Source organism: Trachurus trachurus (genome assembly GCF_905171665.1).
Source record: "Trachurus trachurus genome assembly, chromosome: 11".
Taxonomy (NCBI): Eukaryota; Metazoa; Chordata; class Actinopteri; order Carangiformes; family Carangidae; genus Trachurus; species Trachurus trachurus.
The window spans coordinates 3,438,928-3,463,804 of record NC_139904.1 but is presented as its reverse complement, the minus strand read 5'-3'; the positions used below and the strand labels follow the sequence as shown (position 1 = coordinate 3,463,804).

Sequence of the window (24,877 nt, the reverse complement as noted above, 5' to 3'; positions counted from 1 at the left end):
ATCATTACAATGTAGAAATCAGTCAGACTGAGTATTTCTACTTTCAGTACATTTACGTTAATAGACTGAAATATTTCAGACTGCAAAGTGTTCTTTTTTTACATCTTTACATTAAGATGTAAGACGTGTTGTGTATTCAGTGATGGAGGAACATCAGAGAACTGTTTACCTGTAATGATCTGAAATCTGATTTGAGAGAGTCTTAATTCATTAGTGGAGAACTTCAAACACAGGCCTGCAGTGAAGACATGATACCTGAGAGATGTAGAGTTAGTTCAAGACACCATGACAACAGAAACACAGCATTTATCAACGCTAACCCTTTTGCAGGATGTGCTTCATTTACAACTTGAAAAATAAATACATTTATACTAAATATGAACATTCATTCCTAGGCAAGTTTTGAGGAACTTGTACTGAAACTACTCCACAACATTTATTGCTTGTAGATAAAGGAGACGTTAAAGACGAAGCTGAATATGAATCCCAGTCAAGACAACATTTAATTAAGTTGATTAAAGACAGGAACAAATGTACATTCAGCTTTTGTGATTAACTGACATGTTGATACATCTTAGATCATTTCATATAAACAGATACAAGCTTTTTACATTAAACCAGAAACACTTTTCAGCTTTTCATGTTTGACCTTTTATCATCTTGAGAAGAATTGAAAATAAAGATTGATCAATGATCACCTGATCAAATGTTCAGTAATTTATAATTTGTGTGCTCATCATTCCACAAAATGTCATAATAAGAAACATAATGTGAAATGACTCATAGAGATAAAAAGAGTGAAAATATTTTACAGATTAAAAGTAGTCAAAATGGAAAAGTGTAATAATGAGACAGCAGGAGGACAGGTGCAGTTTAACAGGATTAATTCACTGACTTTTCCCTTTAAGAAATAAACAACATTATATATATGATCATCCTCTTTATCTCTAACTGCTCTGCTCCACTGTCACTGACACCTTCACTGGTAACAGCTTGAATGGGATGTTTTCACCACAGGGAATGTATGGAAACATCTTCTGAGTGAAAGTGTGTGTGAAGGTGTGTATGTGTGTGTTAGTATCAGGATCAGAGAACGACAGTTTTCCTCTGTTTAAGTCCAGATTCACTCTAATCCTCTGGAGCTTCTTCTGCTCTGGGAGATCAATGACTGGAGTTGATGGTGAATATGCTGAGAAATTATCTCCAATCAACCATATTCCCCATAATTCAGACAATATCTCCTCTCCCTTCCTCTGCTCAGACTCTGGTAACACACCCAGTGCCCATGCTGTACTGTCTCCAACCTCGACATCCCAGCTGTGAGTCCCTGAGTTAAAACCCTCAGAGCCCAGGACAGAGCAGTAATAATCAATCCTCTCTGGATTGTCAGGAAGCTGCTGTTTGTCTCCTCCTAGTCTCACACTGGTCAGATCTTCAGACAGGATGAGTCCTGGATAAGCAGTGTTTGGGTCCACAACCACAGGACTGTAGGAGACCATGTCCTTCATCTTGTTCCAGATGTTGAAGGTCAGGTTGCCCAGGTGTTTGGCCTGGTCTATCAGAGCTCCTGAGTCCAGCTGTGGATCCTCCAGCAGGGGGTGCTGCTGGACTCTTTCCACTGCAGCCTTGTAGTTGAGCAGGAATGAGACGTCTTCAGCTCTCAGCTTGTCCTCTGTGGCTCTGACTGTGTGTGAAAGAACTGCTATCTCTCTGCTCAGAGCCTCCATCTTCTCCTTCATCCTCTGACTCTTCTGCTCCTCTTCCTCCCACAGTGCAGCCATCCTGGCCTCCTCTTCCTCTACTAGAAACTGGTGAAGCTTCTTAAACTGCTCCTTAATCTGCCTCTCTGTGTGTCGGGCCTGGACCTTAATGTGTTCTGCTGTTTGACCAAACTCCACCTGAACTTCGTCAAAACCCTTTAACTTCTTCTTTAAGGGCTCCAGAGTTTCCTCAAGTTCCTCCTTGAGTTGTGAAGCAACTTCATCGATGGGGTTGGTGTGTGTTTCTGCTTCACTGATGGGTCTGAATCTGTGGTTGGTGTGTGTTTCCGAATCTCTGCAGATGAGACACACTGGCTGCTGATGGTCCAGACAGAAGAGTTTGAGTTTCTCAGAGTGCAGACTGCAGAGAGCCTCTGAAGATCTCTGCTCCCTCTCTAGTAAGAAGCTCTCACACAGGTTCTTCAACACCAGGTTACAGGGTGGTTTCTTTCTTGAACATCTTGTCTTACAAACTGGACACAGTCGATCTTGTTTCACTCTCCACCAGCTCTGCAGACAGTCTTTACAAAAGCTGTGGCTGCAGGACAAAACAACAGGATCTCTGAAGATCTCCTTACAGACCGGACAGCAGAGATCCTCCTCTGATCTGGAAGCCATTTAGTCTGTGAGCGAAGCTGAAAACACAGCAGCCAGAAAATGGAGTCAGTCATGGCCCTCCCTCCTCTACTGACTAGACTTTAGTTTACTGTGACTCTGAGTCCAGGTTTTAGTCAAACTCACCTTCAGTGTGTGGAGTGTCACCAGGTTGAAGCAGCAGTGTTGTAGTTGGACTCACTCTCAGGAAGTTGCTTGTTTGGTCCGAAGTTGAATCTGATCGTCTCTTCTTCAGTCTGCTTTTCCGGGACTGAAGAAGTGCAAGGAACTGTTTCTTATCTCTGCTGAGTTATGTGAGGGGGCGGAGGTTTGAAAAGTAACTGAAGGTCAAACAGCTCAGTCCAGATGAATGTTGGAGCAATTCTAAGCTCGTATTAAAAAAGGCCTTTTCATGTGATTTTAATATACAAAAATACATTTATTTACTGTTGTGCATATGGTTTCTGTGCAACGTCATCACAGATATGCGCGCGCAGCCTGGGGGCAGAAAGCGGGACATTTGTCATTGTTTACAAGTGGAGTCAAGCAGCAAACGAAAAGGACAAGGAGTTGTTGTGTTGCACAAACCGGCAAAAGGATGGATGCAAATTGTATAATAAACCGAGGGGATCTCATCCGTTTGCCAAAAAAAGAAGATTACGACTCCAGGCCATTAAAAGGGCGGATTGGGGTCCCAAAGGTCCTAAAGGCGGAGAGAGTCTGTGCATCACCGGTGTCATAAAACTAAAAATAATATAGATTTTTTAAAAATTAAAAAGTTTTGCACATACAGGGCCCTAGTTTCCTAGACCGAGCGAAGTCTAAGCTCAGCGCAGCTTCGCCACGCCAACGAGGCGTGTCCAGGTCCATTTCGCAAGTTTGGTGAGCAGCGCAGTCCGATCCAGGCCAGCGCAAGCCCTCCCCTCGTCCCTCCTACCGGCGCAAACGGCAAAGGGGGAGGAGAGAGGGCGGGAGGGAGACAGGAGGAGGAGAGAAAGGCCGATTCGGATCTTCACCAATTAAATGAGCTCCTCTCCTCACCTTTAACTGCGCCGCGGGCGATGCGCGCTGCAAGTTTGTCATTTTTTATACTTTGACATGGACGGAGGAGACAGCGACGCCAGTGGCCGAACCTCTCCAAGGAGGAAACAGCTGTTTTGGTCGGGAGGTCCGAGCTCAGAGTGACCAATAATGAGTTTACTAATATCCTTAATCAGGTTTGATCTGATATACTGAGAACGGCTGCCCAGTGTAAAAAACAACAACTAATAAACTAATAAAGAAACTCACATTTATTCAATAGACACAGTCGGCAAGCAAGGAAACGTCACTTCCGGTTAGGGCCGTGGGGGAAAACAAACCGTGTCCCCCATACACACTCATGCAAAAACGCGGCATTTTAAACCTTTGTCAAAGGCTTTTTCGCCGTCCTGTCTTAGTTTTAATCACATGTATATGCTGACAGAGAGCTATATTTTTAGAAACTCATCACGATCTGGGTCGATTGTTGTCCGTACATTTAAAAATATTAGGTATTTCACAGTCAGTCATATTTGTCTTCCCCCACGGCTCTGACGCTCTCTTAGTCGCCGCCGGCCGGCTCTAGACACTCGTAGACACTGCCTGAGTTATTGTGTATTATTTTGCACCGCAAATAAATTCAAAAACCACAACCTGAACTTTTATATCGGAACTTCGCTCATCTTCTCCAAACGTGTAACGCTCTGACCGGAAGTGAAGGTTGCCGACCCTGCTGACTCGGTGTAGGCTATGGCTGTGAAAACTTTATATTTTAAGATGTACGGACAGCAATCGACCCAGATCGTGATGAGTTTTCTAATATATAGCTCTTTGTCAGCATATACAGTACAGGCCAAAAGTTTGGACACACCTTCTCATTCAATGTGTTTCCTTTATTCTCACTGAAGGCACCAAAACTATGAATGAACACATGTGGAATTAACAAAAAAAGTGTGAAATAACTAAAAACATGTCTTTTCTTCTTTGTCTCCTCTTTCTTCTTTTCTTCTTCCTCTCCTTCTTCCTCCTCCTCCTCTATCTCTGCCCCCACCAATTCTAGTTTCTTCAAAGTTGCCACCCTTTGCTCCGATTACTGCTTTTTGCTCTTGGTATTCTCTTGATGAGCTTCAAGAGGTGAACCTGACCTGAAAATGGTTTTCACTTCACAGGTGTGCCTTGTCAGGGTTCATTAGTGGAATTTCAGTGAGAATCTACAATGTAAATAGTCATGAAAATAAAGGAAATGCATTGAGTGTGTCCAAACTTTTGGCCTGTACTGTACATGTGATTAAAACTAAGACAGGACGGCGAACAAGCGTTTGACAAAGGTTTAAAATGCCGCCTTTTTGCATGAGTGTGTATGGGGAAAACGGTTTGTTTTCCCCCACGGCCCTAACCGGAAGGGACGTTTCCTTGCTTGCCGACTGTGTCTATTCAATTTATTATTCCCTGTGTAAGACAGATGAGAGGTGTACACTAATCACAACATAAACAAACACCATGCGGGATGAAATCAGCGTAAAGGACGCTTTCTCTCTCTCTCTCTCTCTCTCTCTCTCTGTCCTCCTCTCTTTTTTTCTGTGATGAGAGATGCTTAGTATAGGCTATATACTGACTATCTGACACCGAGGATGTTGTGGTGGGCTAAGAGAGATGATGATTTGTGTTTTGTTTTTCGCCCTCTAATAAATTAATAAGTAAATAAATAAAGCGGATCATCACAACGGCACAGTGCGTAGTCTCAACACGGCAGCAAAATGCAGTCATCCACCCTGCTATTGGGACATCCACAGCTGCTTTTCAGTGCCAGTTCGTCCCTGCTGTGTTAATTCAGGTGGAGTTTCCATTACGCGTGCCGACAGCCTTTGATCTCTGCTTTGATCTGACGTCAGATGTGACGGGACAATCTATATAGATATAAATTAACGTGTTGATTCCATTAGTTGCATTAAATAGTGGTTATTGTGGATATTTATTGCATTGAAATGTGCCTGCGCTGAGAGTAGACCTGGTTTGAGGTGGCGAGCTTTCAGCGCAACCTCGGCGGGACATTTTCGCACAAAACTTCCACTGCACCAAGCTGAATCTGTGACGCCTCCCCCTGCTGCGCGGCCACGCCTATCTCAGCGCAGCGCGATCTGCCAATCTGCCAATCTGACTTTGCGCTAGGCTGCGCTGGTCAAAACTTGCATTACACCGGCTGCGCTACCTTGCGCCACCTGCGCTGCGCCACCAAACTAGGGCCCACAGACTTATATGCACCCAAATTGTCATTTGTGTCCATACTGGGCTTCTCTGTGAGATAACTGTAAATGTCGGGCCATATGCTCTGGCCTTTTGGACATATCTGAAATTCATTTGTCGTGGGGAATATTATCATATCATATTATATTATATAATATTATATGGGTCTGGCGAAAACGAAACTTATCAACCAGCGCAAACGAGTTTAAACGAGTCTGTGGCGGCTGGCGACTCTCTCTCACACACAGACCCTTACACACACGGGCAGATGGACAGGTCGCGTTGTGACGGTAACATGCTAATGCTAGCTGTGTTCAAATTGCTATCCGCCCCCCATCAGACCGTCCAATGGTGGGGGGGGGGACACTGCTCCTCAGGGATGGGTTAAATGTAGAGAAAGAATTTCACTGTACTAGCTGTATATGTGACAAATAAAGTACCTTTACCTTTACCTTTACTCGGATACCGCCCAAGCCGAGCGAGTACTCGAATACTCGGATATCGGCTGCAGCCCTACAAATAACAGTTCACTCCGAAGCAGTCTTTTGCCCCCTGGTTGCGTGCGCACCTTGTATTGTTTGTACACAAGAAACCCGTCAATATTTTCAGTGACAAACTAGCCACAAGTCCTGGCAGTTAGCAGTGTTTACAAAATGGCGGAAATGTTTTCTGAATTTCTTTGTGCTTGTGTGAATGTGTTACAGTTAATATGAAACCTGCTGATTCACCAGCTTGTAGGCTACATAACTTAAAGCAGAAGTAAGCGATCCAGTCGTTTTGGCTAACTTCTTGTCAGCCGATGAAGTTAGCAGTCCCCGCCCTCGTCCCTACGTCACCACATTCACACGCATCCCTTGGCTGCACACACAGAGAGGACCGCCCCTTTATGCCGTTCTCTCTCCTCATTGGATAAAGGTTGTAGGATACAAGGAAAGTTTTCTCCTTGGCTTACAGCAGAGCAGAGCAGACAGACTCGTGTTTCAGACCAAACACTCTATATAAGTGATTGCTGTCTGAAGATATAACTATTTAAGACTTACATTAACACAAACATTCCGCTTACTTCTGCTTTAATGTAATTATTTTTGTGTTAAATTTTCAATTCATTTTTACAGGTGTAGGCTACTATGGCTAATAGGACGTTAGTGATATTCATTAAATTCACATATTCTTCATTTTCGTCTTTGACAACACAAAACCACCCACATGTAATAAACTTGGAAATTATCATCCTTTACTATTAAGGTAATTATAAACAGGATGCAAACTCATGAGGGGTAAAAAAGGTGCCCATATACCAACCCCCTAGGGGGGTCCAGGGGCAAGCTCCCCAGGGAAATATTTTTAAAAAACGACTTTAAAGGTGAATTTACAGTCAATTTTAGCATGAGACTAGGGTCCAGATTTACTCAGCTTTGCACAGCTTTTGCTCGTGTTAAACCTGCACAATCTGTCTCTTTGTGTTTGGTTTTGAAACATGTGAAGAGGGTCTTCAAAGAGGGGCAGATTGCTCAGCCTATGCAGGTTTAGCATGAGCAAAAGCTGTGCAAACCTTAATGAATTTGTCCCTAGATGTCCATCAGATGAACCTTGCAAAAAAGTGGTTTTGGAAATCAATTGTTGAGGCATCCCAAAGGTACCAGCTCAGGCTCAGTCTTACTCAAGCAGGAAAAGTGGTCTTGGATCTTTTTAAAAAAAAATGTATTAGTGCTTAACGTGTTAACGCCGTTAGTGCTGCGTTAACGCGAGACTCTTATCGCTCGTTAAGGAAATTATCGCCGTTAATCTATTCTCAAAGTTGCACAAAAAAACAAGAGTCGCATAGAATTTCCCTCCGCTGTGTTTTTTATTTCAATTAAATGACAGGTAGACCGCTCGGTTCATTGCTGAACATTAATTTATTGGCGTAACATGGTGATTTCTACAGCGCACCGAGGCTGTGCTGCTCTTCTGTCCAGTAAGTTTCACTTTTCACTTTTCATTCAAACAAACTCATGCGGCTTCCACAGTTGTTAGGTTTCATCAATGAGACCAACATTAATCTCCTAAAAAGAATTAAACCAGCCAGTGGTAAACCTCTAAAAACCTGCGGGTAAGTTACTCGGCTCGTTTTCTCCCCGCGGGATGACGGCAACGACGCAGGCTGACCATCACGTCAACAGACCGGTGTCACCGGCAGCAGCTACCTCTGTGACGAGCTGCTGCTGCTGCTACGGCTGCTCCCACGTCGGAGCAAACAGGCGTTATTTGGATAAACTAACCACAAACTAGGGATCTACACGATTAGATTCTCTCCGAAAAAAATATTAAAACGTAATAAAGTGACATATTAACAGCTCTACAGCGGGAATTTAAACATCTTTTAGTTGCTTTACCACTGTCGCTTGGAGCGAATCACACATTCAGTACAGTAGCCTACATAGTACAGTCGTTAAATATCCGCGCATGTACTTATACCTCCTCATGTGCTTTAGGTTGAATATGTATTTCTTATGCATAAAAACTTGAATATGAATCTTGTTATTTGTTCACGCACCTTGTAAAGCCGCATTATGTAATAATGTAATAAATCTTCAAGTCATTATGTAATAACGCCGCATTTTGTAATAATCTGCCACATTTTGTAATAAAAATCTTGAACGCAATATGTAATAAACTTTGCCGCATTTTGTAATAAGTTGTTACATTTTGCGTCACTTATTACAAATTGCAGGTGTTGCACTTTTTAATGAAGAAAATGTAATAATTTGGTGCATTATGTAATAAACCACCAACACCCGCCAATGTGTGGCACAGTAGCCTATATGAATATCTACATGGACCGGACCATGGACTCCCAATTAGGGATGCACATTTAGAATTTTCTTTCTGACCGATAACCGACGCCCATTAACCGAATAAACCGATGAGATTACAACGCTTGCGGGGGCGATCGCTTTTTTTTTTGCCGTTAAACATACACGTGCTCTGCAACAGCTGATTGCCACATCCACTGAGCTCTGTCTCAGCTGATCGCACTCATATGGAGGTTAAATCATCCAATGTTTAACTGTTTTTATACTAAATGCAGCCAAACACCAGGCTGAAGAGAGAGGAACAGTTATTATTGCGCAGCACTGTTATTACAGGTGATGCACATCTACTGTATGTCTGTGTAGGCTACATTTGTTGTCTGATCTTCCTTCACGGGGACTGCACAGCACATAGGCTACTGTCAGTCCTCCTGTATAACTTTTTGCTGGGAAATATGACTGAAGGCACATGGAAGTCTGCATGTGTTGACACGCCCCCATGAGTTGACGATATATAGCTAATTAAAAAAATTAAAAAAATAACCGGTCAAAGTTCTTGTTATCAGTTAAACGGTTAAACATGTGCATCCCTACTCCCAACTGATTTGATTGTTCCTCTTGTTCCTGCATGTGGAATTGTGTGTGTACCGGTATGTTTGAGTGTGGAGCGCAAGGGGCATGGTTGGTTGACGCACATATACTTTAGTGTTGTTATGTTTGATGCCCTGCTCTCCTTGTGCTGCAGGTGAGAAAAGGAGGAGAGAAAAAAGCTTGAATGAGAATGAAAGCAGTACACAGGGGATGTAGCCTATTATAATGAATAAAGTTATATTTGATTTAGTTTGGACCATCCTATGGCTTCAGAAATGAATTCATGCTGGCAGTGTTGCTCTGATGGTTCTTATGTTTTTTTTTCTTCTAATTCAGACATCCATTTTTTCAAAAAAAAAAACCCTCAGAGCCCAGGACAGAGCAGTAATACTCAATCCTCTCTGGATTGTAAGGAAGCGGCTGTTCATCTCCCAGTCTCACACTGGTCAGATCTCCAGACAGGATGAGTTCTGGATGAGCAGTGTTTGGGTCCAGAACCACAGGACTGTAGGAGACCATGTCCTTCATCTTGTTCCAGATGTTGAAGGTCAGGTTGCCCAGGTGTTTGGCCTGGTCTATCAGAGCTCCTGAGTCCAGCTGTGGATCCTCCAGCAGGGGGCGCTGCTGGACTCTTTCCACTGCAGCCTTGTAGTTGAGCAGGAATGAGACGTCTTCAGCTCTTAGCTCGTCCTCTGTGGCCCTGACTGTGTGTGAAAGAGCTGCTATCTCTCTGCTCAGAGCCTCCATCTTCTCCTTCATCCTCTGACTCTTCTGCTCCTCTTCCTCCCTCAGTGCAGCCATCCTGGCCTCCTCTTCCTCTACTAGAAACTGGTGAAGCTTCTTAAACTGCTCCTTAATCTGCCTCTCTGTGTGTCGGGCCTGGGCCTTAATGTATTTTGCTGTTTGATCAAACTTCACTTGAACTTCTTCAAAACCCTTTAACTTCTTCTTTAAGGGCTCCAGAGTTTCCTCAAGTTCCTTCTTGAGTTTCAAAGCAGCTTCATTGATGGGTCTAAATCTGTGGTTGGTGTGTGTTTTTGAATCTCTGCAGATGAGACACACTGGCTGCTGATGGTCCAGACAGAAGAGTTTGAGTTTCTCAGAGTGCAGACTGCAGAGAGCCTCTGAAGATCTCTGCTCTCTCTCTAGTAAGAAGCTCTCACACAGGTTCTTCAACACCAGGTTACAGGGTGGTTGGTTTCTTGAAGATCTTGTCTTACAAACTGGACACAGTGGATCTTGTTTCACTCTCCACCAGCTCTTCAGGCAGTCTTTACAGAAGCTGTGGCTGCAAGTCAGAACAACAGGATCTCTGAAGATCTCCTTACAGACCGGACAGCAGAGATCCTCCTCTGATCTGGAAGCCATTTAGTCTGTGAGTGAAGATGAAAACACAGCAGACATGAAGTAGAGTCAGTCATGGCTCCCCTCCCCTCCCTCCTCTACTGACTAGGCCAGAGGTCGGCAACCTGCGGCTCCTCTTTCGTCCCTCTGTTGTGGCTCTTGTGGTTTAGAGAGGACAAGCTCATTTGGGGGGGGAAAAAAAAGATAGGAGGCTAAATAATGGCCATTCATTTTTTTTGTCCATTGTAATAGTTATTTCTTTGGACATTCAGGTGCTCATGTGACATTAAAATAAAACTTGTTTCAATATTTTGTCAATCAAAATATGCGATGAGATGTCAGATGAGAGCTTGCAATCGTGATAATCAAAGTGACGTCTTACAACCCGTGCAGTGAAGTTCAGAGGCTCTGAATGGGTTTTGATATGGTGGGAAAGGGCCCAAATGGCTCTTTTAATGCTAAAGGTTGCCAGACCCCTGAACTAGACTGAAGTTTACTGTGACTCTGAGCCCATGTTTTAGTCAAACTTAACTCACCTTCAATGTGTAGAGTGTCAGCAGGTTGAAGCAGCAGTGTTGTAGCTGGATTCACTCACAGGAAGTTGTTAGTTTGGTCTGAAGCTGAATCTGATCGTCTCTTCTTCCGTCTGCTTCTCCGGGACTGAAGTGGAAGTGCAAGGAACTGTTTCTTTGTCTCTGGTGAGTGATGTGAGGGGGCGGAGCCAGGGCCGATTGGGAGATATGCGAGGCCCAAGATGAAGTAGTGCTCCCCGGCCCATCACATCTACATAGGCTACTTGCCAACATGGTGTATAAATTGTCATCATTTCTTGCCTTGTACTTAAAACCTGATGAAGGAACCTTGTTCTGAAAATCTTGTTTCTTTGATAGTCAATAAATTATTCTGTTTAATGTTTACCATTGAGGACAATAAAAAAAAAAGTCAAAAGACCCTTTAGCAGGTAGGTTTGCACGTCTTTTATGGGTGAGTGAGTTTTGAGACTGTGACAGACCACATGTCAGCTGTAGGAGAGGAAAACTGTTCTCAGCTCCACCGCGACAAAGGTTGTTTTGAAATAAAACCCCGGTAGCGACCCGGCTAAAATACAGGAGGACACACGGTACCGGCGCAGATCCTGACGCTACATACGAAATGACCCCATGTGCTATGATCAAGGCGGCAAAATCACCCCGGTGGCCTAACCCTGCCTGTAACTTGGCGTAAGGGTTGCCAAACACTGTGGCAAATATCCCCCACAATCTTACTTGTTTCCTTCAATGTAAAATCGGGAGATTAGCTAGAGAAATTACAGACAGTTTCCCCCCCCCCTCTCCTGCTGCGAGGCCTCCAAAGCGCGAGGCCAGAGGCGGTCGCCTTGTTTGCACCCCCATTGCGGCGGCCCTGAGGACAGAACACCAGACACCCGCAAAAGCAATCTGGTTTATGCAGTCCAATGCAACGAGGAATGCAAAGACGATCTAATTTGGAGAAACAAACCAACTACTGCACAAACGCATGGCCCCACACAGGAGAGCCAACTCCTCAGGCCTGGACTCTGCAGACCATTTACATCTCAAGGAGAAAGCCCACTCCTTTGAGGACAGCAATGTTCACATCCTAGACAGAGAGGACAGATGGTAGAGGAGTTAAAGAAGCCATCTATGTAAAAGTAGAGAAACCATCCCTCAATAGGGGAGGAGGTCTCAGACACCACCTATCTCCAATTTACAATGCTGCCCTTTCAAACAACTGTTCACAAGTGGCCTGTGACTCCAACGACTGTCATTATAACACAATAGGGCACTAATGAAGTCGAAACCAACTTTCCACCAAATACAGTCACTCTAACGACTGTCGTTGGCACATGGAGCGCAAAGGCGAGGCAAGGCAATTTTATTTGTATAGCCTGTGCATATTCTCATTTGTCCAGGTCATAGCGTCTCAAAGGAATTTTAAATCGAAAGCAACTGGACTTGGTTATTTGTCTAGGAAGACGTTTCACCTCTCATCCAAGAGGCTTCATCAGTTCATGCTCGTGTGGCGAGGTGGAGTGGTGAGTAGTGGTGAGTGGTTGCCAACAACGCCACCTGGGGAGTTTCGCCCCAGGAAATAGTTACTGTTTTTTATAAAAATGAAAAAGGTCACGCAGGCTCGAATCACCACAGGGGAGAGTTCAGGTATAAAAAGAATAATAATTTATTGTCACAATATTGTTTCTATAAAACTTCAATAGTTGCCAAAATATTTCACATTCACAAAAGACTGGGCCAAAGAAAGGGGGAATGGACAGGGCTGGGCCAGCCACGGCAACCTTAAACCAAACCAAGGGGAAGGAGAAACAAACCAAGAAAAATAATATCACCCGTGACACTGCATACACACGCAATGGAGAAGTGAAGAAGCCACCACCAGGGATTGGGCCGCCGCGCTGGACTACAGCACCTGTCCACAGGGAGAGAGGGAAAAATTAAGATGGCCGCAGTCTAGCTGACCTCCTCACACACACACACACCAAGAACAATTAGATATTATTTATAATACAAAACCAACATAATGAAGTCTTCTTAAAATATTCAAATACAAATTAGAGAACAATTAAACAATTATCAAACCCGCCCCCCCCACAAAAGAAAAAGGAAAACAAGAAAGAAAAGAAATAAATTGTTAAATGTCTCCGAGGTCACTATCGTCGGCAACAACAATCATTTAATCAAAACCATGTAATCGAGCCAAACAAAACAGCAGCAAACATCATGGTGGCCGATGAACGGAACACACCAGGACGCAGGATAGTGTGCAGAACTAGGAGAGTGGGGGCCGCTGGTTACAGCGCCCCGCTGTAAAGCAAGAGAGACAGTGTCACAACTAGTGCAATGATGTAAAACTGCAACAGCAGACAATTAGAGCAGCCTACCTCTGAGCTCTACTGCACCCAACACGCGCCCACCAGAACCGCTCGCTCCCTCCGGCTCACCGCCGCTCCGAGCACTGCAACGGAGCGGGAGGATGAAGCCCCAGGGCCAATAAAAGTAAAACACCAAACAATAACTAACACGGCATGCTTACCTTAGTGATATGACAGGGAGACTCGGGCATGCACGCCAGCCCGCTCACCGAACGCGCCGCACAGCAGAGGCAGAGAGGGAGAACAGCGACCAAACACACCTGTCCCAATCACACACACAGCGTCGCTCCACCAGCTCGCCGTTGCTCCAACACTGCAACGGAGCAAAGGGATGAGGCCTCAGGCCCAATAACAGCAAACACAAACCAGCAAATATGCAGAATTCCTACCTTAATGGTACGACGGGAGGACACAAACAAGCACGCCGGCCAGCTCACCGGACGCACCGCACAGCAGAAGCAGAGAGGGAAAATGTCGACCAACACAGCTGTTTTAATCACCTAACAGTGCCGTCCCCCCATTAACCTGCGCCAGGCTGACAACAGCGCCATGCAGTGACCAGGAGGGAGATGACTCACCCGGTCACACTCGCATCTGACCAGGCTGGGACTGGTCTTTATTTGTATAGCCTGTTTTGTGAAGCACCAGATTATTGTTTGTTTGTTTGTTTGTTTGTTTGTTTGTGTGTCTGTTTTATGTTTTGCTGTCTCTGTTTGGGACCCAGTCTCTTGTTTTATCCATTTTATTGTTGGTCTTTCTCCCTAATGTTGTAGTCTATGTGCCTTAGTGACTCCCTCTCATGTTTTTAGTCTATGTGTTGTGTGCCTGTCTTTCTTGTTTTAAATCCATGTGTACCGTCTACCATCTAATAGGACCACAATGGAAACAAGCCTTTGGGCTTTATTGTGTTTTTAATCCTTTTGAACACTTGTTTGATGTTTTTTGTTCAATAAAGTTTTCAATCAATCAATTTATAAACAGTTTGTCTCAAAGGACTTTACATGGCATCATAACAACATCCTCTGCCCTTTGACCCTCACATCAACTGAGGAACCCAGGGACCCAGTGACATCATCAGCCTTGTGAAAGCCCCTCCCAGAGGTTAAAAACCTGGGTCTCCACACCAGATAGTTGGACCAGTCCCAGCCTGGTCAAATGCGAGCATGAACTGATGAAGCCTCTTGGATGAGAGGTGAAACGTCTTCCCAGACAAATAACCTAGTCCAGTTGCTTTCGATTTAAAATTCCTTTGAGATAAACTCATGTAGATTAATAACACAAGCTAGGAATAAATTAAACGTAATAATTGTGTGAAAGTAAAAGTCTTTTTTGTTCAGGTAATTATTATAACATCAAACTCTTATCGTTGTATCCCTAATTTATCTGTTTATATGTCATGCATGCCATCAACATATTTTTGTCAGGTGACAGACAGTAGAAAGACTGGAGGAGATGGAGGAAGAGCAGCTGGAAATTCACAGGTGATGACTACAGCCAGAGTGTCACAGTCTGCTCTGCCCCTCCCCCTGCTCTGCTGCTCAGCCACACCCCTCATCAGTTCAGCTTTCACCTGCTGCTCTCACCTGCTCACCATCTCCAATCAAGCCAGTAGATGCAGCCTCACTCCACTCACTCTTTGCCAGATTGTCTTTGCTCTCATGCCTGATGATTGGAAGATGGCATTCAACACCTAAAATGGACATTATGATGACCTCATAATGCCGTTCAGCTGACCAATGCCCCTGCCGTCTTCCAGGCAGTGATAAACAAAGTGCTCCAAGCTATGCTCAATCTTTATGTCTTTGTTTATCTTAATTACATCCTCATCTTCTCCCAGTCCAAGGAGCAACACATCCACCATGTCCAGTCTGCACTCCAGCACCTCCTGGAGAACTCCCTGTATGTGAAAGCAGATAAATGTGAGTTCCATGTCTCTTCAGTGTCTTTCCTTGGGAACACTGTGGCACAAAGCAACATCCAGATGGACCCAGCCAAGGTCTCTGCTGTCACCTGTCGGCTGCTACGGCTAATATTTAGCAATATTCATTAAATTAACATATTCTTCATTTTTGTCATTGACAACACAAAACCACCCACATGTAATAAACTTGGAAATTATCATCCTTTATTTTTAAGGTAATTATAAAAACAATCTTAGTAAAACAGACCAAAGTAATTAAGATAATGAACAATAATCAATGAACAAATGCACAAATACAATTAACCATTCACAAACTTCACACCTCTCTCTTCAACGACTCAACACCTGCTCACATCAACCTGTCCTCTGTCTCATGACTGATGCTGAGCTGATTGTAACTAACTATCTGACACCAGGTGGAGCCATTTGTCAGCTTCTTAGGAAACACAGGATGGATGGGAGTTCAAATCCAGTCCACACTCAGACCACATGCTCATTTTCAGTGAAACCAGTTATAGTTTAAGAGGAACCATGCAGGATTTTTTACTTGAATTAAACAGCTGTGGAGTAATTATGATGGTTGAACAAATGACTTGTAACTTGTGTTTGAATCACTTTCTGGTACCTTGGTGTTTGACTATTTTCTGATATTTTACTGTATAATACATAAATACCAATACCACACTGTGAAAACACCCAATGATGCATGTTTTAACCTGTTTATCAATGAAATAGTCAACAACTGATCCAGAATCAGAGAAGTAATCATTACTTGAAGCCTTGTACCAAGTTGTTAAACCACTTTGACCAGCGACAACAATAAAATGCTGCATCAGCATTGACATGATGGATCAGCCAACATTCCTGCATATTCAGTGCAGTACTTATACTGTGCAGAGTACTTGTAGTGTTGTATTAGTACTTAATCTCAACACTTCCTCCACCTCTGCTGCTAATTATAAAGGGAATTGGATGTTGTGTAGATGCAGGAAACGTTAAAGACGAAGCTGAATGTGAATCCAAGTCAAGAAAACATTTTATTATGTTGATGAAAAACAGGAAAGAATGTAGCCTACATTAAGCTTTTGTGATGAACTGACACGTTGATACATTTTAGATCATTTAATATGAACAGATACAAACATTTCACATATGTAATTAAACAAGAAGAAAGTGATCAACTGATCAAGTGGTCAGTAATTTATCTTTTTTTTTTTTTTACTTTTCACTCCATACAAAGTCATGATAACAAACGTAATATGAAATTAATTATACAGATAAAAAAGAGTGAATATGTTTTACAGATTAAAAGTAGTAAAAAGGAAAAGTGTAATAATGAGGCAGCAGGAGGACAGGTGCAGTTTAACAGGTTCAATTCACTGACTTTTCCCTTTAAGAAATGAACAACATTATAAATATGATCATCCTCTTTATCTCTAACTGCTCTGCTCCACTGTCACTGACACCTTCACTGGCAACAGCTTCAATGGGACGTTTCTAACAGTGGCAATGAGTGGAAACATCTTCTGAGTGAAAGTGTGTGTGAAGGTGTGTATGTGTGTGTTAGTATCAGGATCAGAGAACGACAGTTTTCCTCTGTTGAAGTCCAGATTCACTCTGATCCTCTGGAGCTTCTTCTGCACTGGGAGATCAGTGGCTGGAGCTGATGGTGAACATGCTATGTATTTATCCACACTGAACCCTATTGCCCATATTCCAGACCATATCTCCTTTCCCTTCCTCTGCACAGACTCTGGTATCACACCTAGTATCCACCATGTATTGTCTCCAACCTCGACATCCCAGCTGTGAGTCCCAGAGTTAAAACCCTGAGAGCCCAGGACAGAGCAGTAAGTATCAAATCTCTCTGGATTGTCAGGAAGCTGCTGTTTGTCTCCTCCTAGTCTCACACTGGTCAGATCTCCAGACAGGATGAGTCTTGGATGAGCAGTGTTTGGGTCCAGAACCACAGGACTGTAGGAGACCATGTCCTTCATCTTGTTCCAGATGTTGAAGGTCAGGTTGCCCAGATGTTTGGCCTGGTCTATCAGAGCTCCTGAGTCCAGCTGTGGATCCTCCAGCAGGGGGCGCTGCTGGACTCTTTCCACTGCAGCCTTGTAGTTGAGCAGGAATGAGACGTCTTCAGCTCTCAGCTCGTCCTCTGTGGCTCTGACTGTGTGTGAAAGAGCTGCTATCTCTCTGCTCAGAGCCTCCATCTTCTCCTTCATCCTCTGACTCTTCTGCTCCTCTTCCTCCCTCAGTGCAGCCATCCTGGCCTCCTCTTCCTCTTCTAGAAACTGGTGAAGCTTCTTGAACTGATCCTTAATCTGCCTCTCTGTGTGTCGGGCCTGGACCTTAATGTGTTTTGCTGTTCGACCAAACTTCACTTGAACTTCTTCAAAACCCTTTAACTTCTTCTTTAAGGGCTCCAGAGTTTCCTCAAGTTCCTTCTTGAGTTTCAAAGCAGCTTCATTGATGGGTCTGATTCTGTAGTTGGTGTGTGTTTTTGAATCTCTGCTGATGAGACACACTGGCTGCTGATGGTCCAGACAGAAGAGTTTGAGTTTCTCAGAGTGCAGACTGCAGAGAGCCTCTGAAGATCTCTGCTCCCTCTCTAGTAAGAAGCTCTCACACAGGTTCTTCAACACCAGGTTACAGGGTGGTTGGTTTCTTGAAGATCTTGTCTTACAAACTGGACACAGTGGATCTTGTTTCTCTCTCCACCAGCTTTTCAGACAGTCTTTACAGAAGCTGTGGCTGCAGGACAGAACAACAGGATCTCTGAAGACCTCCGTACAGACCGGACAGCAGAGATCCTCCTCTAATCGGGAAGCCATTTAGTCTGTGAGTGAAGCTGAAAACACAGCAGACAGGAAGTAGAGTCAGTCATGGCCCTCCCTCCTCTGACTAGACTTAAGTTTACTGTGACTCTGAGTCCAGGTTTTAGTCAAACTCACCTTCAGTGTGTGGAGTGTCAGCAGGTTGAAGCAGCAGTGTTGTAGCTGGACTCACTCACAGGAAGTTGTTAGTTTGGTCTGAAGCTGAATCTGATCGTCTCTTCTTCAGTCTGCTTCTCCAGGACTGAAGTGGAAGTGCAAGGAACTGTTTCTTTGTCTCTGGTGAGTTATGTGAGGGGGCGGAGCCAGGGCCGATTGGGAGATATGCGAGGCCCAAGATGAAGTAGTGCTCCCCGGCCCATCACATTTACATAGGCTACTTGCCAACATGGTGTATAAATTGTCATAATTTCTTGCCTTGTACTTTAAACCTGATGAAGGAGCCTTGTTCTGAAAATCTTGTTTCTTTGATAGTCAATAAATGATTCTGTTTAATGTTTACCATTGAGGACAATAAAAAAAAATGTCAAAAGACCCTTTAGCAGGTAGGTTTGCACGTCTTTTATAGGTGAGTGAGTTTTGAGACTGTGACAGACCACATGTCAGCTGTAGGAGAGGAAAACTGTTCTCAGCTCCACCGCAACGAAGGTTGTTTGTTTTTTTAATAAAACCCCGGTAGCGACCCGGATAAAATACAGGAGGACACACGGTACCGGCGCAGATCCTGGCGCTACATACGAAATGGCCCCCATGTGCTATGATCAAGGTGGCAAAATCACCCCGGTGGCCTAACCCTGCCTGTAACTTGGCGTATTACTGCCTCGCAGCGTGCAGGCAGACCAGGGTTGCCAAACACTGTGGCAAATATCCCCCACAATCTTACTTGTTTCCTTCAATGTAAAATCAGGAGATTAGCTGGGAGGCCTCCAAAGCGCGATGCCCGAGGTGGTCGCCTTGTTTGCACCCCCATTGCGGCAGCCCTGAGGACAGAATACCACACACCCGCAAAAGCAATCTGGTTTATGCAGTCCAATGCAACGAGGAATGCAAAGACCTCTAAATTGGAGAAACAAAACAACCACTGCATAAACACATGGCCCCCACAGGAGAGCCAACTCCTAAGGCCTGGACTCTGCAGACCATTTACATCTCAAGGAGAAAGCCCACTTCTTTGAGGACAGCAATGTTCACACCCTAGACAGAGAGGACAGATGGTAGAGTAGTTAAAGAAGCCATAGAGAAACCATCCATCAATAGGGGAGGAGGTCTCAGACACCACATATCTCCAATTTACAATGCTGCCCTTTCAAACAACTGTTCACAAGTGGCCTGTGACTCCAACGACTGTCATTATAACACAATAGGGCACTAATGAAGTCGAAACCAACTTTCCACCAAATACAGTCACTCTAACGACTGTCGTTGGCACATGGAGCGCAAAGGCGAGGCAAGGCAATTTTATTTGTATAGCCTGTGCATATTCTCATTTGTCCAGGTCATAGCGTCTCAAAGGAATTTTAAATCGAAAGCAACTGGACTTGGTTATTTGTCTAGGAAGACGTTTCACCTCTCATCCAAGAGGCTTCATCAGTTCATGCTCGCATCTGACCAGGCTGGGACTGGTCTTTATTTGTATAGCCTGTTTTGTGAAGCACCAGATTATTGTTTGATTGTTTGTTTGTTTGTTTGTGTGTCTGTTTTATGTTTTGCTGTCTCTGTTTGGGACCCAGTCTCTTGTTTTATCCATTTTATTGTTGGTCTTTCTCCCTAATGTTGTAGTCTATGTGCCTTAGTGACTCCCTCTCATGTTTTTAGTCTATGTGTTGTGTGCTTGTCTTTCTTGTTTTAAATCCATGTGTACAGTCTACCATCTAATAGGACCACAATGGAAACAAGCCTTTTGGGCTTTATTGTGTTTTTAATCCTTTTGAACACTTGTTTGATGTTTTTTGTTCAATAAAGTTTTCAATCAATCAATTTATAAACAGTTTGTCTCAAAGGACTTTACATGGCATCATAACAACATCCTCTGCCCTTTGACCCTCACATCGACTGAGGAACCCAGGGACCCAGTGACATCATCAGCCTTGTGAAAGCCCCTCCCAGAGGTTAAAAACCTGGGTCTCCACACCAGATAGTTGGACCAGTCCCAGCCTGGTCAAATGCGAGCATGAACTGATGAAGCCTCTTGGATGAGAGGTGAAACGTCTTCCCAGACAAATAACCTAGTCCAGTTGCTTTCGATTTAAAATTCCTTTAAGATAAACTAAATTGTAACATCAAACTCTTATCGTTGTATCCCTAATTTATCTGTTCATATGTCATGCATGCCATCAACATATTTTTGTCAGGTGACAGACAGTAGAAAGACTGGAGGAGATGGAGGAAGAGCGGCTGGAAATTCACAGGTGATGACTACAGCCAGAGTGTCACAGTCTGCTCTGCCCCTCCCCCTGCTCTGCTGCTCAGCCACACCCCTCATCAGTTCAGCTTTCACCTGCTGCTCTCACCTGCTCACCATCTCCAATCAAGCCAGTAGATGCAGCCTCACTCCACTCACTCTTTGCCAGATTGTCTTTGCTCTCATGCCTGATGATTGGAAGATGGCATTCAACACCTCAAATGGACATTATGAATACCTCATAATGCCGTTCAGCTGACCAATGCCCCTGCCGTCTTCCAGGCAGTGATAAACAAAGTGCTCCAAGCCATGCTCAATCTTTATGTCTTTGTTTATCTTAATTACTACATCCTCATCTTCTCCCAGTCCAAGGAGCAACACATCCACCATGTCCAGTCTGCACTCCAGCACCTCCTGGAGAACTCCCTGTATGTGAAAGCAGATAAATGTGAGTTCCATGTCTCTTCAGTGTCTTTCCTTGGGAACACTGTGGCACAAAGCAACATCCAGATGGACCCAGCCAAGGTCTCTGCTGTCACCTGTCGGCTGCTACGGCTAATATGTTAGCAATATTCATTAAATTAACATATTCTTCATTTTTGTCATTGACAACACAAAACCACCCACATGTAATAAACTTGGAAATTATCATCCTTTATTTTTAAGGTAATTATAAAAACAATCTTAGTAAAACAGACCAAAGTAATTAAGATAATGAACAATAATCAATGAACAAATGCACAAATACAATTAACCATTCACAAACTTCACACCTCTCTCTTCAACGACTCAACACCTGCTCACATCAACCTGTCCTCTGTCTCATGACTGATGCTGAGCTGATTGTAACTAACTATCTGACACCAGGTGGAGCCATTTGTCAGCTTCTTAGGAAACACAGGATGGATGGGAGTTCAAATCCAGTCCACACTCAGACCACATGCTCATTTTCAGTGAAACCAGTTATAGTTTAAGAGGAACCATGCAGGATGTTTTACTTGAATTAAACAGCTGTGGAGTAATTATGATGGTTGAACAAATGACTTGTAACTTGTGTTTGAATCACTTTCTGGTACCTTGGTGTCTGACTATTTTCTGATATTTTACTGTATAATACATAAATACCAATACCACACTGTGAAAACACCCAATGATGCATGTTTTAACCTGTTTATCAATGAAATAGTCAACAACTGATCCAGAATCAGAGAAGTAATCATTACTTGAAGCCTTGTACCAAGTTGTTAAACCACTTTGACCAGCGACAACAATAAAATGCTGCATCAGCATTGACATGATGGATCAGCCAACATTCCTGCATATTCAGTGCAGTACTTATACTGTGCAGAGTACTTGTAGTGTTGTATTAGTACTTAATCTCAACACTTCCTCCACCTCTGCTGCTAATTATAAAGGGAATTGGATGTTGTGTAGATGCAGGAAACGTTAAAGACGAAGCTGAATGTGAATCCAAGTCAAGAAAACATTTTATTATGTTGATGAAAAACAGGAAAGAATGTAGCCTACATTAAGCTTTTGTGATGAACTGACACGTTGATACATTTTAGATCATTTAATATGAACAGATACAAACATTTCACATATGTAATTAAACAAGAAGAAAGTGATCAACTGATCAAGTGGTCAGTATTTTATCTTTTTTTTTTTTAAACTCTTCACTCCATACAAAGTTATGATAACAAACGTAATATGAAATTAATTATACAGATAAAAAAGAGTGAATATGTTTTACAGATTAAAAGTAGTAAAAAAGGAAAAGTGTAATAATGAGGCAGCAGGAGGACAGGTGCAGTTTAACAGGTTCAATTCACTGACTTTTCCCTTTAAGAAATGAACAACATTATAAATATGATCATCCTCTTTATCTCTAACTGCTCTGCTCCACTGTCACTGACACCTTCACTGGCAACAGCTTCAATGGGACGTTTCTAACAGTGGCAATGAATGGAAACATCTTCTGAGTGAAAGGGTGTGTGAAGGTGTGTATGTGTGTGTTAGTATCAGGATCAGAGAACGACAGTTTTCCTCTGTTGAAGTCCAGATTCACTCTGATCCTCTGGAACTTCTTCTGCTCTGGGAGATCAATGACTTGAGTTGATGGTGAACCTGCTGAGTAATTACCTTCATTCAACCATAAGATCCATAATCCAGACCCTATCTTCTTTCCCTTCCTCTGCACAGACTCTGTTAACACACCCAGTGACCACCATTTACCGTCTCCGACCTCGACATCCCAGCTGTGAGTCCCTGAGTTAAAACCCCCAGAGCCCAGGACAGAGCAGTAAGTATCAAACCTCTCTGGATTGTCAGGAAGCTGCTGTTTGTCTCCTCCTAGTCTCAGACTGGTCAGATCTCCAGACAGGATGAGTACTGGATGAGCAGTGTTTGGGTCCAGAACCACAGGACTGTAGGAGACCATGTCCTTCATCTTGTTCCAGATGTTGAAGGCCAGGTTGCCCAGGTGTTTGGCCTGGTCTATCAGAGCTCCTGAGTCTAGCTGTAGATCCTCCAGCAGGGGGCGCTGCTGGACTCTTTCCACTGCAGCCTTGTAGTTGAGCAGGAATGAGACGTCTTCAGCTCTCAGCTCGTCCTCTGTGGCTCTGACTGTGTGTGAAAGAGCTGCTATCTCTCTGCTCAGAGCCTCCATCTTCTCCTTCATCCTCTGACTCTTCTGCTCCTCTTCCTCCCTCAGTGCAGCCACCCTGGCCTCCTCTTCCTCTTCTAGAAACTGGTGAAGCTTCTTGAACTGCTCCTTAATCTGCCTCTCTGTGTGTCGGGCCTGGACCTTAATGTGTTCTGCTGTTCGACCAAACTTCACTTGAACTTCTTCAAAACCCTTTAACTTCTTCTTTAAGGGCTCCAGAGTTTCCTCAAGTTCCTTCTTGAGTTTCAAAGCAGCTTCATTGATGGGTCTGAATCTGTGGTTGGTGTGTGTTTCTGAATCTCTGCAGATGAGACACACTGGCTGCTGATGGTCCAGACAGAAGAGTTTGAGTTTCTCAGAGTGCAGACTGCAGAGAGCCTCTGAAGATATCTGCTCCCTCTCTAGTAAGAAGCTCTCACACAGGTTCTTCAACACCAGGTTACAGGGTGGTTTCTTTCTTGAACATCTTGTCTTACAAACTGGACACAGTGGATCTTGTTTCACTCTCCACCAGCTCTGCAGACAGTCTTTACAAAAGCTGTGGCTGCAGGACAAAACAACAGGATCTCTGAAGATCTCCTTACAGACCGGACAGCAGAGATCCTCCTCTGATCTGGAAGCCATTTAGTCTGTGAGCGAAGCTGAAAACACAGCAGCCAGAAAATGGAGTCAGTCATGGCTCCCCTCCCTCCTCTACTGACTAGACTTTAGTTTACTGTGACTCTGAGTCCAGGTTTTAGTCAAACTCACCTTCAGTGTGTGGAGTGTCAGCAGGTTGAAGCAGCAGTGTTGTAGCTGGACTCACTCTCAGGAAGTTGTTTGTTTGGTCCGAAGCTGAATCTGATCGTCTCTTCTTCAGTCTGTTTTTCCCGGACTGAAGAAGTGCAAGGAACTGTTTCTTATCTCTGCTGAGTTATGTGAGGGGGCGGAGCTTTGAAAAGTAACTGAAGGTCAAACAGCTCAGTCCAGATGAATGTAGGAGCAATTCTAAGCCTCGTATTAAAAAAGGCCTTTTCATGTGTTTTTAATAAATACAAAAATACATTTATTTACTGTTGTGCATATGGTTTCTGTGCAACGTCTTCACAGATGTGCGCGCACAGCCTGGGGGCAGAAAGCGGGACATTTGTCATTGTTTACAAGTGGAGTCAAGCAGCAAACGAAAAGGACAAGGAGTTGTTGTGTTGCACAAACCGGCAAAAGGATGGATGCAAATTGTATAATAAACCGAGAGGATCTCATCCGTTTGCCAAAAAAAGAAGATTACGGCTCCAGGCCATTGTAAGGGTGGATCGGGGTCCCAAAGGTCCTACAGGCAGCGAGAGTCTGTGCATCACCGGTGTCATAAAACTAAAAATAATATACATTTTTAAAAAAATCGGATACCGCCCAAGCCGAGCGAGTACTCAAATACTCGGATATCGGCTGCAGCCCTATAAATAATATGGCATCTACATTGATAACAGTTAACTCTGAAGCAGTCTTTTGCTCCCTGGTTGCGTGTGCACCTAGTATTGTTTGTACACAAGAAACCCGTCTATATTCTCAGTGACAAACTAGCCACAAGTCCTGGCAGTTAACAGTGCTTTCAAAATGGTGGAAATGTTTTCTGAATTTCTTTGTGCTTGTGTGAATGTGTTACAGTTAATATGAAACCTGCTGATTCACCAGCTTGTAGGCTACATAACTTAAATGTAATTATTTTTCTGTTAAATTTTCCAATCATTTTTACAGGTGTAGGCTGCTATGGCTAATAGGACGTTAGTGATATTCATTAAATTCACATATTCTTAATTTTCGTCT

The 24,877-nt window shown here is 43.7% G+C and overlaps 2 protein-coding genes across 2 annotated transcripts; both read right to left on the bottom strand.

Annotated features, from left to right (window-relative positions):
* Positions 1 to 947: 947 nt before the first annotated feature.
* On the bottom strand, positions 948 to 2,378 carry LOC310993842 (nuclear factor 7, ovary-like; the record flags this gene model as incomplete). Its single annotated transcript, XM_083982326.1, has 1 exon — positions 948 to 2,378. One exon carries the CDS (start codon positions 2,376 to 2,378, stop codon positions 948 to 950), a length of 1,431 nt encoding a protein of 476 aa, XP_083838452.1.
* Positions 2,379 to 16,607: 14,229 nt separating this feature from the next.
* LOC310993841 (uncharacterized protein) lies at positions 16,608 to 23,698 on the bottom strand (the record flags this gene model as incomplete). Its single annotated transcript, XM_083982325.1, has 4 exons — positions 16,608 to 18,008; positions 20,519 to 20,597; positions 20,648 to 20,835; positions 22,313 to 23,698. The coding sequence occupies 4 exons, from the start codon at positions 23,696 to 23,698 to the stop codon at positions 16,608 to 16,610; spliced, it is 3,054 nt and encodes a 1,017-aa protein (XP_083838451.1).
* Between the last annotated feature and the right edge of the window lie 1,179 nt (positions 23,699 to 24,877).